Source organism: Scomber japonicus, chromosome 2, assembly GCF_027409825.1.
Source record: "Scomber japonicus isolate fScoJap1 chromosome 2, fScoJap1.pri, whole genome shotgun sequence".
In the NCBI taxonomy this organism is placed as follows: domain Eukaryota; kingdom Metazoa; phylum Chordata; class Actinopteri; order Scombriformes; family Scombridae; genus Scomber; species Scomber japonicus.
The window spans coordinates 13852673-13868858 of record NC_070579.1 but is presented as its reverse complement, the minus strand read 5'-3'; the positions used below and the strand labels follow the sequence as shown (position 1 = coordinate 13868858).

Below are 16186 nucleotides of genomic sequence, written 5' to 3'. Positions count from 1 at the left end.
AAATGAGAAGGAGCTCTACCTGTGATAAATCTTGTGATAAATTACTCTGCTATCTCAAGAAATAGGCCTTTTTTTTTCTTGCATACCAAGATAAATTAGCTTGTTATTTGCAGATAACAACACCAAAAGAAATAATTGCAAACACAGTCGTTTTTTAGATTTGCTTCTTTAGATTTGCATTATTTTGTCACTTTCTCAGAGGGGACAAGCATAGTTTGAAGGTATATAATATAATCAAACAATGGCTACAGCACTGGGATAGAGCAACAAAAGGCAGATGCTTACATGAAACACAAAACATCAAAGGAGTGATAAGAAATAATGAAATCGACAGGAAAGGGCAAGTAGATTAAGAACTTGCAACCTGAAAAGTACACTTTTTATCACAGGAAAACAACCAATTGACTGCTCCTTTGTAGGAGACAGTGGGGCACAACAGCGCCTGATTAAATCTGGAGAATGGAAGTAATGCGACTTAAAGGACGCCAGCTATTTTCCTAGGATAGCGAAGCCAATGAGAGGCAGGCGGTGTGTCATGACCTCATCGTCCTAGACAAAAATATGTACCATTGAGGCCAGTAGGTGGCGCTGACAAAAAAAACAGCTACTTTATGTGTTGTTTACTTCCGAGGCGAATTCGGTGTGTCGCCGTGTTGGTCATGTCTCTGGACTTGTGATATATTTACAAGTTAAAATAGCTGGATAAAATAGTTTCTTCAGCTGCGGTGCTACATCGGTATATTTATCGCCATCATGACGGAGGTAAGCCGAGGTTTGGCGTCTTTTTCGCGGCTTTCTTCTTTGCTCCCGCTCGCATGCACCGTCGGGCCCGGCTAATTGCTGGGACAATAAGTTAGCATTACATGTTTTTTTTTGTTAGGTTAAGACTTAGCATAAGCATCTTTTGAGAAGGGTGATTTGGCTCGTAACATTTGCCACCACATTGGTTAAATACAGTGTCTGATATATTGTGATTTTCCCCAACAGGATGTGCAGAAACACTCAGTCCACACGCTGGTCTTCAGATCTCTCAAAAGGACTCATGATATGTTTGTGTCCGACCATGCGAAGTCAGTCCCACTGGATGAGCACAGGTAAACCTCAGCATTCAACTCTGATCATTTATTGACCGTGTTATGATTTTACAAATACAAATACTAATCTGGTTCAGGGTTAGCCTATATAAGTACAGTTTAATGTCCTCAAGGAGGAAATGTGTCTTGGAAAGCTGTGTATAGTGGCTACAATCACATTAAATTAGATATTGCACATAGATTAAAAGTGACTTGTGCTGGAACCGATTTATACAAGAATTAAAACAAGTTGAGACTATTGTGCACAAGGTAGCTCACCCATAAGAACCAGTGGCTTAAGTAAGAAAGTAAAAGTACAATGATGCAATAAACCACAGGGCTGGGACCAAGTTTTTAAACAGTATAAAGTGCAAGAGTTCCAAGTTAAATAAATAAATAATTAGATTAAGATTGAAATTCGGCTGGTTGTTTATTAAGAAGAGCAATTGATGTTGGAAGGAAGGAGAGCCTGTAGTTGTATGAATAGTGAGATTGTCCTTATTATTTGTTTTCATAATAATAGTAAAGATAATAGCCTTATAATAAAAAATGATAATAACTTTATTTGTATAGCACCTTTCATACAATAAATGCAGCTCAAATGGGTATGGGTCCATCTCTATTGAAACTGTTCAATTCAGTCAGTGTGCTCCACTGTTTTGCGTTATATCAGACAAAACAACAAAATGTATAACAACAACAGAAATGTCTTGGCTTGTAAAGTGATGGCATGTCACGATCATGTCATTACTCATTTCTGAAATGTAAAATGATGCATCATTGTCCTCTGTGTTTGCAGTCACAACGTGAAGATGGCCGTGAAGCTGAAAACGGAGTATGATGCGGTATTACACATGCCCGTCCTGAAGGAAGGGAAAGACAGAGTCTCAGTGCTTTCTGGCAGCATGCAAGGCCATCAGAGCTACACACAACCAGGTAATTATGAAAATAACACTGCTTGTTATCCTCAGTGTGATAACAGTAGATTGATACAAAATGTGAAGCAAAACACTAATGCAGAAATGTTATTTTATAGCCCCAAAAAGTCCAGTATTCAAGCGTGTGTTGTAGTTTAGTAGGTTTGAACAAATATTAAGGTTATTTTCTATTTGTTTTCATGAACACTGATGCTTTAAAACTAGCTCAATGTTTTTTTAATGTTTCAGGAGATGACCCAGACTACCTGATCACTGGGACACATGCTTACCCCTCTGGACCTGGTAAATAATGCAATATTCATTTAACCGAGCTGCATGCTTGTAATTCAGGGTATCTGCAGGTCTTAAAAAATGGTAAACAAAACAGTTCAGTATTCTAAAATAAAAAACTCATTTGAATGTATTAAAAAGTCTTAGTTTAATTTATAAAAGTCTGCTGTGAGCAGTAATGTTAGTTATAACAGTTTTTTGTATCTGATTGCTGGCTGTCTAGTTTGATTTTGACAGTGACTGTTCAACCCTTTTTTTGTGGCGTTTCATTCAGCACCATCAGATTTTTAACAAACAGTGTCATTCGTGCTTGCTACAGTAACTAGAAAGCTTATCATTTTATATAATGTCAGAATTAGCAAAGAAAAAAGGTTTGATTTATTCTAGCCATTTTCTTCTGCTAATGAGGACCCAGGTTGTGTTGATTTGAATTAATTCAGGATTGAAGTACAGAAAAAATATGAGGTAATGATAAGTAATTCTAGGCCTTATTGTTCCTACTGGTTTTCCATCCCATATTGTCATACTTTGACCAATATGATGGTGAAACCGGTATCAAATTGGATTCTATGGTATTTAAAAAGGCCTAAAAAAGAAATTCAACTCTATGAAACCTGGAGAAACCAGAAACTGTTCTGAGCCCATTTACTGCACTGCATCGGCATTACACCAGTGTTTCCGTAATCTTCACTCAACAGGAATAGCGTTGACTGCTGACACAAAGATGCACAGGAATCCCAGTGAGGGAGGAATCCACTCCATGGCACTGGCCCTGCCACCCTCACAAGCCAGGTACAGTGTACAAATTATGAGTAATTGAGTTAATTCCATATATTTAGGCTTTTCACACAAATTAATAAACAATGTTCACTGTTGTTAAATTTCAGGCAGGACGCCAGCCGCACTGCTGCCAGTGTTGGTGACATCCATCGACATGCAGGCGGAGCAGAAAGATCTCATCCTCCATCGAGTGCTTTGGTATGTTACAGTTTTTTTCCACATTCACTCACATATCTTGTCGACTTTTGCCGTAAAACACCTGAAGGAAGTGCTGAGCTGATTATGGATGTATTCATTGTAGTCGCTGATGGAAGGAGGCGGCACCAGAAATTCTGCCCTGATGAGAAAAGCTCCCACCATGCCCAAACCCCAGTGGCACCCACCATGGAAACTGTTTCGGGTGACTACAAATCATTTTAACTTCTCCTGTTTATGCCGCTGTTCCTCTTGATTTTCAATATATGTGTATTTGTGTTATTTCTAACAGTAGCATGTTTTTGTGTGACAGGTCATCAGCGGTCACCTCGGCTGGGTGAGGTCCATCGCTGTGGAGCCTGGGAATCAGTGGTTTGTCACAGGGTCCGCTGATAGGACCATAAAGGTGAGTAACAGTATAAATCATTTTATATCTCAATTATTTCTTTGATAAAATATTTAGTGTATAAAATATAAAAAATATTAACAAACATTAACCAGAATTTTATTTTTCAACTTCCTTTATAAATACAAGAAAACTAATCTCAGCATTTTTTATTCTGTGGCTGCATTAATTCAATTGACAAATCAACCAACAACTGTTTTCATAATTGCATAACATTTGCTGCTTTTAGCCTCTGAAATGTGATGATAAACTGAATTTCTGTTTGGTTTTGGACTTTTTGGACTCATTTTATTCAGACAAAATAATGATAATGACATTTTATGAACAGAATAATTAATCAGTAATGGAAATACTTTCAGTTCATTTATTTGCACAGGTTAAAATCAAACGAATACATACCAAGGACAAGAAAAGATCAATGTTGCAGGGAGAGGAAAAAAGCCTATTAGCCTTATTGATTATTCCTACCTGAATACACCAAAAGTCCATTTTTCTGTCTTTCTGTCTGTTGAAGTTGGATCAGTTGTTATAGAGTTTGGTAACATGATCACTTTAAAAGAGACGAATACATATTGTAACAAGAACTCAACTGGATAAACAGTCTGTGCTTTTGTGGCAGTGTCTGTGCTCCACACACTGCACGGCTACAGGAAAACACAGTTTATTAGTAACAGAACACATCGTCAGCACTGCACATGCTCCCTGAATGGTGGAAAAAGCCTTCTTTCATAAGAGCAAACTAAAAACTATTAGAAACATTGTAGAGTTTGTGTGAAAAACATTTACACTAATCACTGTGTACCAGATCACATCTGTTCTGATTTAGGACACAATTTACTGTAATGTCTGTAAACACATTGTCTCAGAGCCTGCTTGAAACTCCGCCCACAACATCTCACACTCTCCAGTTACCGGCCACAATGTATAAATGTATTTTCAGTATCTATGGCTGCAGTATTCATGATAACATCTTTCCTGCTATCTCGAAGTGGCACTTTGGAGACACTTAAATTGAATTTTCAGTAATGAATGTTGTTGGTTTTGACAGATCTGGGATCTGGCCAGTGGGAAGCTGAAACTGTCTCTTACTGGACACATCAGTACAGTGCGTGGTGTGGCAGTCAGCACTCGCAGCCCCTATCTCTTCTCCTGTGGAGAAGACAAGCAAGTCAAGTGTTGGGATCTGGAGTACAACAAGGTACGCTGTTCAAATCAGAGGATGCTACTTTAAAGATGACTGCAGGGCTTTTAAGTTTTAAAGGCCATAAGAAAGCTTCTTATCTGTTCTGTGTTGCCATATTTTCTTGACCTCATCAATCTTGTGATTTAGGTCATCAGACACTACCACGGACACCTGAGTGCTGTGTATGATTTGGATCTCCATCCAACCATTGATGTGCTGGTCACGTGCAGCAGAGACGCCACAGCAAGGGTAAGCTCTGACCTAGAGAGAGTTTTGGAAACTTTTCATTGCATGAGAGTCTGGCAAGGATTGACAAAAAACCGTCTGTGGTCCAAAGCATGAGTAACTGCTGGCTATCAGATATCTGCATCTCACCTTACACCTGTACAATCCTTTATGGAACAATGGCTGCAGTTAGAGGAAACTTGATTGTTACGTGCCTAAAATTAATCCAGGGGATGAAGAGAGTAACATATAAAATGAATCCAAAGACAAAGAAGCAATGAGAACAGAAGTACATCAACAAACCAAGAATTTAGCAACTTAAATAAAGATTTACAGAGGACCTCACATAGACCAGAAACTATTTATTAATCGAATTTAAAGAAAATGTGCTCTAACAGGATATGTACTGTTATCAGGATATGAAATTACTCATATACAAGATTAATGGACAGTTTTTCACCAGGACACCAGACTGCTGATCTTTTAACATCTGAAATATGCAACACACATTTTAATGACCATGCTGCTACGACAGATATAAGTGACTATTTACACCCATTGCACATCACTCAGTACTATTACAGTTTTCATCTGTATATACTCCATACTCACAGCATCTATATTTCTATTATAACACCATTTATTTATCTATTTTTCACTTTTTCTATATAAATTCCCTCTCTGTAGTAGTTCCTGTCTTTTTCTTGAGTTATATTGTTATTGACAGATTTTTCATACAGACATATAAACATCACAAAAAACAATGCCTAAAACCCAAATTAGACATGTGGTATTTTTCACTTCTTTTTGGGGTAGTCTCACTGAGCTGAGAGCACTCGAGTCAAGTTGACATGTTGCCAGGTGTAAAACGTGAGCAGTACTCACTTTAAACTGAATCTGTGTCTAATATTTATTGAACAACTATGAATACAGGAAAAGTGCAGTCTTCCATATTTTATCAGGCTACACGGCATTCATTTCCTTTTCCTAAGCCTTCTTTATACAGCTGACAGTTACAGAAACCTTTGAAAAGAAATTCACAAATTTGGCAATCAGCTTCTTTATCTTGAGAGAAAGAGAAAACAACTTCAAAACAGTGTGTCTCTTAGAAGTGGACTCAAAATGGGGAATGTTTTCCCCTCACAAAATGCTTTAAGTTGCATATAATAGAAGAAATGAGAGCGAGGTACATTGTACATTATTGACTAAAAGAAGCAAACTTTTCTAAATGGAAGTCTCTTTTATGCACTAAAGCCCTTTTACACTCCATGAAGCAAATGTATTATACAGTGACACTGGAACAAAAGTGGGATTTTAGCAAAATGGTGTTCATATTGAAATAGCAGTGACTTTGATATATGATGTTTAATTTGAGTGAATTAGTACATCCTGTTTTTGTTTTTACTTTATATCTTTTTTTTTTTATCTCATTGTTATTTTGCAGAATTACTTTGCATGTGTCAGCATTTCATTGTGCAGATTTATTCTTTGCACACTTTTGTTTGAATTTGATGTTTAAGTAACTAGGGTTGATTGTTTTTTGTTTTTTTTGGTTGGCTTTAAATTAAAAACACACATTTGATTTGCTGGTTGTCCTTGCAGGTGTGGGACATCAGGACAAAAGCCAATGTGCACACATTAACCGGTCACACCAACACTGTGGCGACAGTCAGATGCCAGGCTGCAGAGCCACAGATCATCACTGGTAAATAAATATTTTCATTTCATTTCATTTTAATGTAATATGTGTCAGTATAATCCCTCAGTGTCACTTTGTGTAGGTGTAAGTGATTGGTTTACTTCTTTGTATTGATCCCAGACTGATCATTTGATTTGACGTCTTGCAGGCAGCCACGACTCCACCATCAGGCTGTGGGATTTGATTGCTGGGAAAACCAGAGCGACACTGACCAACCACAAGAAATCAGTTCGAACCATAGTGCTGCACCCCAGACAGTAAGCAAACACCTGCTGTTTAATAAATAAGTGCTAAAACAAGTTGCTTAATCAATTAGTCAATCAAAGCAACATTCATCTATAATATTTAGTTAATAATTTTAATTCCTTTATCAAGAAACGAAATGCCAAACCTACCTGTTTCCTGCCTTTCTCTGTTTTTTAATTGTTTTTTCAAACAAAATAAGAAAATGTGAGACATTATGTTAGAACCTTTATGATGGCCATTTGTCATTATTAGTTGATATTTCTATATATATTTAAAATAATCAATAGATTATGATCAGATTATAATCAAATAATCATTAGTAACAGCACTTGTTGACCACCCTAGTGATTATTATGTGCCAAGAATTAAATGGTAAAATGCTTTAAAGTAGATATGTTCTATATTTTTATAATATAGACAAATGTATGTGTAATGTGAGAGGCGTAGCTCATAGTGATGATTTTTATGGTGCTTTATAATGAGATTTAACTCATTGTTTATCTGTCAAGCTGCATCTTTCCTTTGTTGATTCATTCTCTGCGCTCTCATGGTGTCATTTTTGGCCACAGCTGGCCACTCTACATTTCCTGCTAGGCACCAAACGGCAAACAGACACAGGATTAACTGGTGAACATACTGGATCATCTAGGAGTTAAATAGTTAAATGATATGAATGAGATCAAAGGCAGAGCCAAAAGAAAATGAATATTGGGGTTTAAATTCAACAGGTGGATTGAAACACAATTTCAGATCAATACTGTGGACAAAACAGGGTTTTGTTTAGCTTGTCTCTGCTGCCCCCTAGTGGCCTAAACGGTTATTCTTATTTTAAGAATTTGTGTTTTTCTCATATTGTCATCTTATTTCCTGTGTTTTACAGATACACCTTTGCTTCTGGTTCTGCTGATAACATCAAACAGTGGATGTTCCCAGATGGAAAGTTCATCCAGAACCTGTCTGGACACAACGCCATCATCAACACTCTGGCTGTTAACTCTGACGGCGTGTTGGTGTCTGGAGGTATTAATAAGCAGCTGTGATGTTCTGTTTTTCATCTACAGATAGATTTTTACTTTGGATGCATGAGAAATATAGAGATACATCGATTTTAGACTCATGACCCATCAAACATGTTTATGTACTCTCTGTAGCCGACAATGGAACCATCCACATGTGGGATTGGAGGACGGGCTACAACTTCCAGAGGATTCATGCAGCTGTGCAGCCTGGATCTCTGGACAGCGAGTCGGGCATCTTTTCTTGTGTGTTTGACCACTCAGAAAGTAGACTGATCACCGCCGAGGCTGACAAGACCATTAAAGTATACAAAGAGGACGACACCGCTGTAAGTTTTACAATTATGTTTAAAGTCAGTTGAGGATTCAGTGTCAGTTCTCAGTCAACAGATAATTTAACAACTCATGTTTTCTTTGTTTCAGACGGAGGAAAGCCATCCCGTCAACTGGAAACCAGAAATACTCAAGAGAAAAAGATTCTAATGTTGTTTTTTTGTTTTGTTTTTTTATTTGATCTCGCCACAGTAATCATCTTGAAATGTATTTCTAACAGATCCCTGTTGTAGGTACACCCTTCAGTTTAGCTTGTTTGTGCTTCGTCATCAGGCAAACTTTTTCATAAACCAGAGCGACCAAATACAATTGTGTCCTGCATCATTCTAAAAACCATTTGCAGTCCTCGTTGTATGATGTTAGTCCAGTAAAGCTACCATTTTGGACTGCCAGGAACCTCCCAGAGTGTTTGTTCTTGATGATGATGGCTCTCTGATGGCTCTGGTCTGTGTGGTCCACCAACAGTAGCCACTCCTCAGACTCAGAAGGACTGGCCACAGAGTAGACCTCGTCTACTCTGGTGTCAAACCCTGCAGAGGGAAAGATGATTGTCCATCGTTTAAAAAGGATAATTTTGTATTGACTCATCAGAATTGCCGGTTGTACAGACATGGAAATAAACAGTTCCCTTTTTCTAGCCTGCAATGTAATGTTTATTTTGCTCCATTAATAATAATAAACACATTTTTCACAGACTTTCTGTTGTTCTTCTTGTTATTCACTAAGCTTCATGGATTCTGTACTCACCGAGGTATCTGTTGGTGACAACGTTCTTGTAGTATTTACAGCCGTTACCCTTAATCTCCTGCCAGTAACAATGATCACCAGGTGTCTCGTCCAGCTCCACTGTGTGTCTGGTGTCAGTAGCTGGGTGGATAATCTGCTCACCTGTGAAATCAAGTCGTGTATCTCATTGTTTTCAACACAGGTTTTACAATGTTTGCATTGTTAACTCGGTTTCAGTGTGCAAATCCCATAAATATTCTCAAATTAAAAGACTAGTGTCAGACTAGACCAGTGTCTCTACTCCAGAAGGCTTTTAAGCAGCAGTTATGTTGGATAACTTTATTTGACTGTGTATTGCTAAATATTTCTTTAAAAAAACTAAAAAGTATAACTGCACACAACCCATGGATAACAACAGGTGTGTCAATAATGTTATGTCCATGTAGATTTGGGAACAATTTAGCAATGTATGGGTACTCTTTTGTGCTTTTGTGTATTTTTCTGTTACCCAGCAACTCCAAAAATGTTTGCTAATTATTTCTTGTGTCATGTAAATATTCACAAAATTATAAATTCTTTTGGTGTGTGGTGTCAGCATTTCTAGTTAGTAAGAAGTTTTGTTTTTTTGTCAACTTTGCCAGTGTTTCACATCTACCTGACTCATAGATGTAGAGATTGGAGAGGGCATGACGAAAGCCTCGCCCTGGTTTCTTTTTCCGGAAGTGTTTCGGGGTCTCTGGCTGATCTACCTCCTCTGTTTGAGGTTCCTCTTCTACCAGGAGGTGACCGGCGTTAAACATGATCTCCTCCTCCAGAGACTTGACACACATCTCAAAGTGCTCCTCATCCCTTTCTGCATTTCTGGAAAACAACAGCATTGACAGCAGGTGCAGTTTAATTAATTTTAGATGCATGCATGATTGATAGAACTCCACTTTTATCCTCTCAAATCTTGGTGTGTGGTGTTAAATGGTGTCACCTCTCCCTCATTAAAGGTCTCCTCACCTGAAGTCCACCCACAACCGGCCAGCAGTGATCAGTCCCAGCCACTCAGTGGCCTCCCAGTTTTCGGCCAGCATGACCGGCACAATGATAACCTCCCTGGTATCGGCGTAGTTGAGCTCCTTCTTACAGCTGCGGGACGCCTGGTAAGCTGGAGTCATGAAGGGACAAATCACCACAGCCTCCTCTACACCTGCTGCTATCCTGAAAACACAGGGATTTAGCTTAAAGAGACCAAATATATCCCAATTTATCTAACTCCAAAAAGACATAACAAACAGTAATTTATCTTATCTGTAAGTGCCATGAAATTCCTTTATACTCACGCATCGTTAATGTTCCCTGTCACCCCTCCTTCAATATCCATCCACACTGGCAGCCCATCATCTTTGAGGCGGTCGTGTATCTTTTTCACAAGAGCCTGGTCATCCCACTGGTAGGAGAGCATAATATGAGATGGCATTTTCTCCTTTATTCCACAAAAATGGACAAGAAAACAATCCTGTATGAAGCTGGAGGTTTCACAGTTGCTGAACAAATGGATACAGACAAAGGGAGACTCAGTAGTTATGCAGCTTGTTTACTCAGGTATACAGCTTAGGTTACATCTGTTGCTTGGTTACAGCTCTCCCTTTCTCCATTGGGAGGGTGCATGCTGGGAACTATACCCTGCAGGAGCCACGAAGGGTCCACAGGGTGATAATAGAGCTGTGGCCCAAGAAGGTGAAGTGTTTCTCTGTGGAGGCTTGGATTCTGTATAACTAACACACTTTATTGTACTGTGCTAGAAGGTTACCATCATCTCTAATTGCCTTCTTTAAAAAGTTCTTAAAAGTTAGGAGGAAACACACAGAAGAAAGAAGTAAACTATCTAACTCTAAACTAACTAACAATATGCACACACCAAATGAAAATAAAGGGGTGTAAACTAAAACTACAAAAGTCCATTCATCTCAAAAGAAATAAAGAAAAGATAGAATAGCATACAATAAGAAAACCCACTATACATTTTTTTTTTGACATCTGAGAGCTGTAAAATCTTCCCATGTCTTTTCCTAATCTGACCCATAGTATACAATAATAGAAATAAAATACATCTTTTTTTATTTTTGTGCAGCTGATACAGTTTTATATATGCAAAAGTATATGTTTGACCTGTGTTTATTAAAAAAACAAAAAACAAATCATCAATCAAACATTCATAATATTCTATAAAATGTAAAAAATAAAATATAATCAAATATATATTAATAACTGATAGGGAATTTATGAATGTGAATTGGTAGAGAATAATTATGAGTCAGAATATGAACTGTATGTAAGGGTTAATTTGGTTGGTTGGTTGGTTGAATCGTTCTGTCCCAGTTATTTTGTCTTTGGGTTTAAATAAGTTTCAGACCGAATTTGATCTTGTGAAATAATGTTCAGAAATAAATTCAAAGCCTGTGGTTGTTTATCATCTGTGGGAAAAAAAACGTTTTTATCGCTAGAGGGAGCCACCCAAATACAACAAAACTTAAAGAAGACCTCGCTAAATCCATAACTCGCTCAATTTAATTTCAACCTATTTATTAAAACTAGGCGCGAATGACAATTTATACAAGTTAAATTTTAAGATTGCAGTTCATTCTGCTTGCGTTTCATCTCCTTCTTTCCAGCTCACTAACAGGTCAAATTTACTATGGCATGTCTGCACGCGGCGTGTTAACTAATCTCTTGGCCTGATTAAATCTTAAGCAATCAGGGCCACAGATGGAGCCGATCAGAGAGGGCAGTGCTCCCTGGCAGGAGGGTGTGTTCAGTGCGCACAGTTGGCACACTGTGGCCACTCAGTGCCGCGATGTGTGGGGATCCCAAAGGATTTATAGTCACCAAAATCCCTCAAGAAGCTGCTGAATTGTTGTAATGGAGAGTAACTTTTTCTTGTTTTCCTGTGCACAAAAATGCACCGTGCTTTTATGCGTTTTTATTTGGAGATGTGCTCTAAAACGTGAGTGAGGAAAGTGTTTTTGATACTGAAATATGTAGCCCTTTTTTTAACAAAGTAAAAAAAAATCTTTCAAGGAGCAATGGGCCACCAAAATGTCTCAACTTTGCTCCTTCATACTCTCGTCCTGTCGCTGCTTTGCGCGCTGTCGCTCGGACAGGTGTTCAACCTGACGCTGTCTGTTAAAGAGGGGTTGCCCGCTAAAACCATTGTTGGAGACCTGGGAGCTGGATTAAGCAGGCCAAGCACTGGATTCTTCATTTCAGAGAGCCGAGATTCTTATGTCTTCAGGGACTTGGAAATAGACTCGGACACTGGGATCATCTCCACAGCTGTGATCCTGGACAGAGAGAGCAGAGATAAGTATGAATTTGTGGCTGCCACTCTTACAGGTGAGATGATCAGAGTGAAAATAGACGTGAAAGATGTGAACGACCATTCACCCATGTTTCCCTCCAAGGAGGTTGATTTGGAAATATCAGAACTGACCCCACCAGGAAGTCGGTTTCAACTTGAAGGAGCTAAAGACAAGGATGAGGGTGAATTTGGTACCCAGGGATACAGAATCACAGATAATGAGATGGGAGAGTTGTTCTACCTGGAGTATCGTAGTGGATCTGAGAACCACCACAGCCTGGATCTAATTCTCACAAGCAGACTAGACAGGGAAACACAGGACTTCTACACCCTGACCATTGAGGCCTTCGATGGTGGGATCCCAGCCAGGACTGGGAGGCTTCATGTGAACATTCACGTCCTGGATGAGAATGACAACCCTCCTGTGTTCAACCAGACTGAATATCACGCCTCAGTGCTAGAGAACACTCCACTTATGTCTGCTGTGTGTCAGGTTTATGCCACAGACATCGACCTGGGCGACAACAGCAGAATCACTTATGAGATCAATAGGCGGCAGAGTGACTCAAATGAGGTTTTCTCCATCAATGAAACCACTGGTTTAATTTATCTCAACAAGCCGCTTGATTTTGAAACACAGGCTTTTCATGAGTTGATCATCAGTGCGAGAGACAATGGGGCCCAGCCTGAGTACAGCAGCACTTTTGTGGGTGTGAAGGTGCTTAATATCAATGATAACAGCCCCACCATCAGTGTGCTATTTCTCAGTGAGACAGGAGATGCAGTGGTGTCAGAGGCAGCTGGGATTGGGGACTATGTTGCCCGGATTTCAGTGTCAGACCCCGATATTGAGGAGGAGAGGGTTACAGTCACCCTCGAAGGTGGTGATGGGAAATTCAGCCTGAAGCAAACTGATGATTTCCTGTATGCTTTGTGTGTCAACGGTGAGCTTGACAGGGAAGAGAAGGACCTTTATGAGTTAAAGGTGCAAGCATCAGATCACGGGAGCCCCTCTTTGAGTAGTGAGATGGTCCTTCTCATAAAAGTGAGTGACACTAATGACTGCCATCCAGTCTTTCAGAACGATGTGTATATCATCAACATCTCTGAGGATGTTCCTCAGGGGAGTTCCCTCATCCAGGTGCAGGCCCGAGACGCGGATGAGGGTGTCAACTCAGATGTCAGGTACTCCATTCTCAAATCGAGCCACCAAGACGGGCTGATCAGCATCGACCCCGAGTCAGGGATGGTCACCACAGCCGCCGAACTGGACAGAGAGAGACAGATGGAGATGTGGTTCCTGGTGGTGGCGGTGGACGGAGGGGAGCCAGCTCTGTCGTCCACGGCTACGGTTACTGTGGTTGTGGAGGATGTCAATGACAACGAGCCAGTGTTCCAGCAGCAGCTGTACAATGTGTCCATCCCAGAGCACAGTGTCATTGGAAGCTGCTTTTTACAAGTATGTTGGAGAATATTTAGCTTAAAGGGCCTCTTCACTCAAAGAGCAAAAACAGATAAGCACGTTATCTCATATGCTTGTCATGCAGGTAGTTTTTAAATATCCACCTCTGATTTGTGCCTCTAGCTCAGTACAATTTAGGTTGGTGGAATTTCAACTATGGTGAACAAACCACTGAAAAAATACATTGTAAATATTAAGCAGCAATGTGCCTTTCCCAAAACTTTGTCCTGCTTGCTGTAACCTGTTTTCATGGTGACTATTTCTGATGAAAACTGTTGGCAGTTTATTCCCTTTTTCAGACTTTTCTCTAATTTCTACCCAACATTTATGATTTTTCAATGTGAAATGCTCTTAAAATGATTTTAATGAAAACAACCTAGAAAGGGAAATCACTCATAAATACGTTGGAACCACTGATGTACAGCACAGTCAACTGGATAGTTTAATTTTGACATGGAAATTCTAAGTTATATATAAATGAACTTTGGCTTTACAACAGAAAAATGCTGGACAATACAGTGCATCAGTCTCCTCTGTTGAATCGATATGTCATTCTCTCTGTCTTGCTGTCGTTTTCTTACATTTCACAAGACAAAAGTAGCCTTCAGTCAGTGTGCACAAAGCCGTCAGTGTTCTTCGTAAACACACACAACACTCGCACTTCTTCCACTTCAGCACTGTGACTTTGATATGACAGAAGCGATGCCTGGTACCACGACTCCTGCAGCCTGACACAAGCTGAAGCTCATTACAAAAGAAGCCTTATTTACCAGAGCGTTTCTGTAAACATAAGTGATATCTTCCATTAAATGAAATGATATAGGTGCAAACAGGGTTTTTGCTGCTCAGTGGTCTAACACCAGGCTTATATCTATAAGTGAGTGCTGTTTTTCATATACATCCATCTGTGTCTAACTATACTAATACAAAATACCTTCAAAAAAGTGAAGATTAAGCAAAGTGATATAAGAGAATCAGAAAAATAAAAAACAATTAAATTCACTGGTAATCTTTTAACAGTATTACACAGGTGTGGGTTTTTTTTTATCAGGTAGTCAGTTGCTCCGTACACAGATACAACACCAGTACACAGATAAAAATAAGAGATGAAAAGTGAAAGTGCTGCTTTAATTATTAATTATTAATTATTTAATCTCTAAAAGGTAAAAAAACAAAAAATAGCAACAAATGCATTACTTAACAGAGCCCAAGATTGTGTGTTCAAATTGCTTGTTTTGTTTAGTGTCAAAAACCAAAAGATATTAAATTTTAAAAGTTTTATTAAGACATAAAACAGAGAATATCAGTAAATCCCAACAGCTGGTAAGCATAAAATAAAGGACAATACAGCTGCAACAATTAATTGCAAGGTCTGACTGTGGTCTGGCCCTCACCATCTGCAAAGTTGCAGATGGTGAGATTATTCTATTGTCACAATAGTTCTATTGTGATAATAGAATAATCTTTTTTTTAAGCAAAAATTACAAAATTTGTCTGGTTTCAGTTTCTCGAATGAGACAAGTTATTTTATTATTATTGTTATTTTTAAGTTTATTTTTTAGACATTAACCTATTTTTGGGTTATGGACTGTTGGTCAGACAAAACAAAATGTCTGGAAGTGTCACATTTGACTCTGAGAACGGATATTATGAGTATTTTACAGACAAAAAAATGAATCGATTAATGGAACAGATAATTGTCAGATTAATTGATATTTCATCGCTATTTGAAGCCCTAATCAGCTTGTTTTAACACTAAAAGTCACACATGTAGTAATTACAACTGTATGTTTATGACTTGTTATATTTTAACAGTATACAACTTGTTTATGGCTCACTTAGACTATTGAAGTACTTTGCGGTTCACACTCACTGCTAATACTGTGTTGACTGTGCAGCTGACACAAATACAACATAGTATGTTACAAATATGTACCTCAACAGTCAGACTATGTATGAGCACACGTGGAGGTTCCCAGATCTAATGTCAGTTCAAAAGTACGTTGGGTGAGTCATACATCTAATCAGACCAGGATCCGTGTGTCTCAGACTTCTTCTGATCAGAGTTCATAAAGTCGGAGATCATATCATCTTTATGGCTGAAAGTGAGCGCTCTATCTGTAAAATGTGTTTCTTGTAACTGGCATGTTGAGACATGAAAGGAGCTCTGTTGGATCAAAGCCGTGTCCTTTGCTCTGTCTCATGGTTTCTACTGCAGTGATACACCTCAGCCTTTGATTGTGGGGATTTTTTATGCTTTTATTATATTGACCGACTTTCTCAGAACA

The 16186-nt window shown here is 38.8% G+C and overlaps 2 protein-coding genes across 2 annotated transcripts in view; both read left to right on the top strand.

Moving 5' to 3' along the window:
• The first annotated feature begins 459 nt into the window (after nt 1-459).
• plrg1 (pleiotropic regulator 1) lies at nt 460-9059 on the top strand. The gene is made up of 15 exons (XM_053330973.1): nt 460-762; nt 988-1094; nt 1873-2009; nt 2240-2293; nt 2980-3073; nt 3169-3259; nt 3363-3461; nt 3570-3662; nt 4711-4860; nt 4993-5094; nt 6673-6775; nt 6918-7026; nt 7896-8035; nt 8167-8360; nt 8455-9059. Exons 1-15 carry the CDS (start codon nt 754-756, stop codon nt 8512-8514), a joined length of 1542 nt encoding a protein of 513 aa, XP_053186948.1. The 5' UTR covers nt 460-753; the 3' UTR covers nt 8515-9059.
• A 3102-nt stretch (nt 9060-12161) lies between these two features.
• The window catches only part of dchs2 (dachsous cadherin-related 2), a 28982-nt gene continuing 24957 nt past the window's right edge, over nt 12162-16186 (top strand). The window contains exon 1 of the mRNA XM_053326198.1: nt 12162-13895. Within this exon, the coding sequence (XP_053182173.1) occupies nt 12162-13895 (1734 nt within the window). The remainder of the gene's footprint in view (nt 13896-16186) is intronic.

What these genes read in the sequence shown, in the direction of transcription:
- plrg1 (XM_053330973.1), top strand. An exon ending in GGGATCTGGAGTACAACAAG is followed by an intron (nt 4,861 to 4,992) that starts GTACGCTGTTCA and finishes CTTGTGATTTAG; the next exon opens with GTCATCAGACACTACCACGG. An exon ending in ATAGTGCTGCACCCCAGACA is followed by an intron (nt 7,027 to 7,895) that starts GTAAGCAAACAC and finishes TGTGTTTTACAG; the next exon opens with ATACACCTTTGCTTCTGGTT.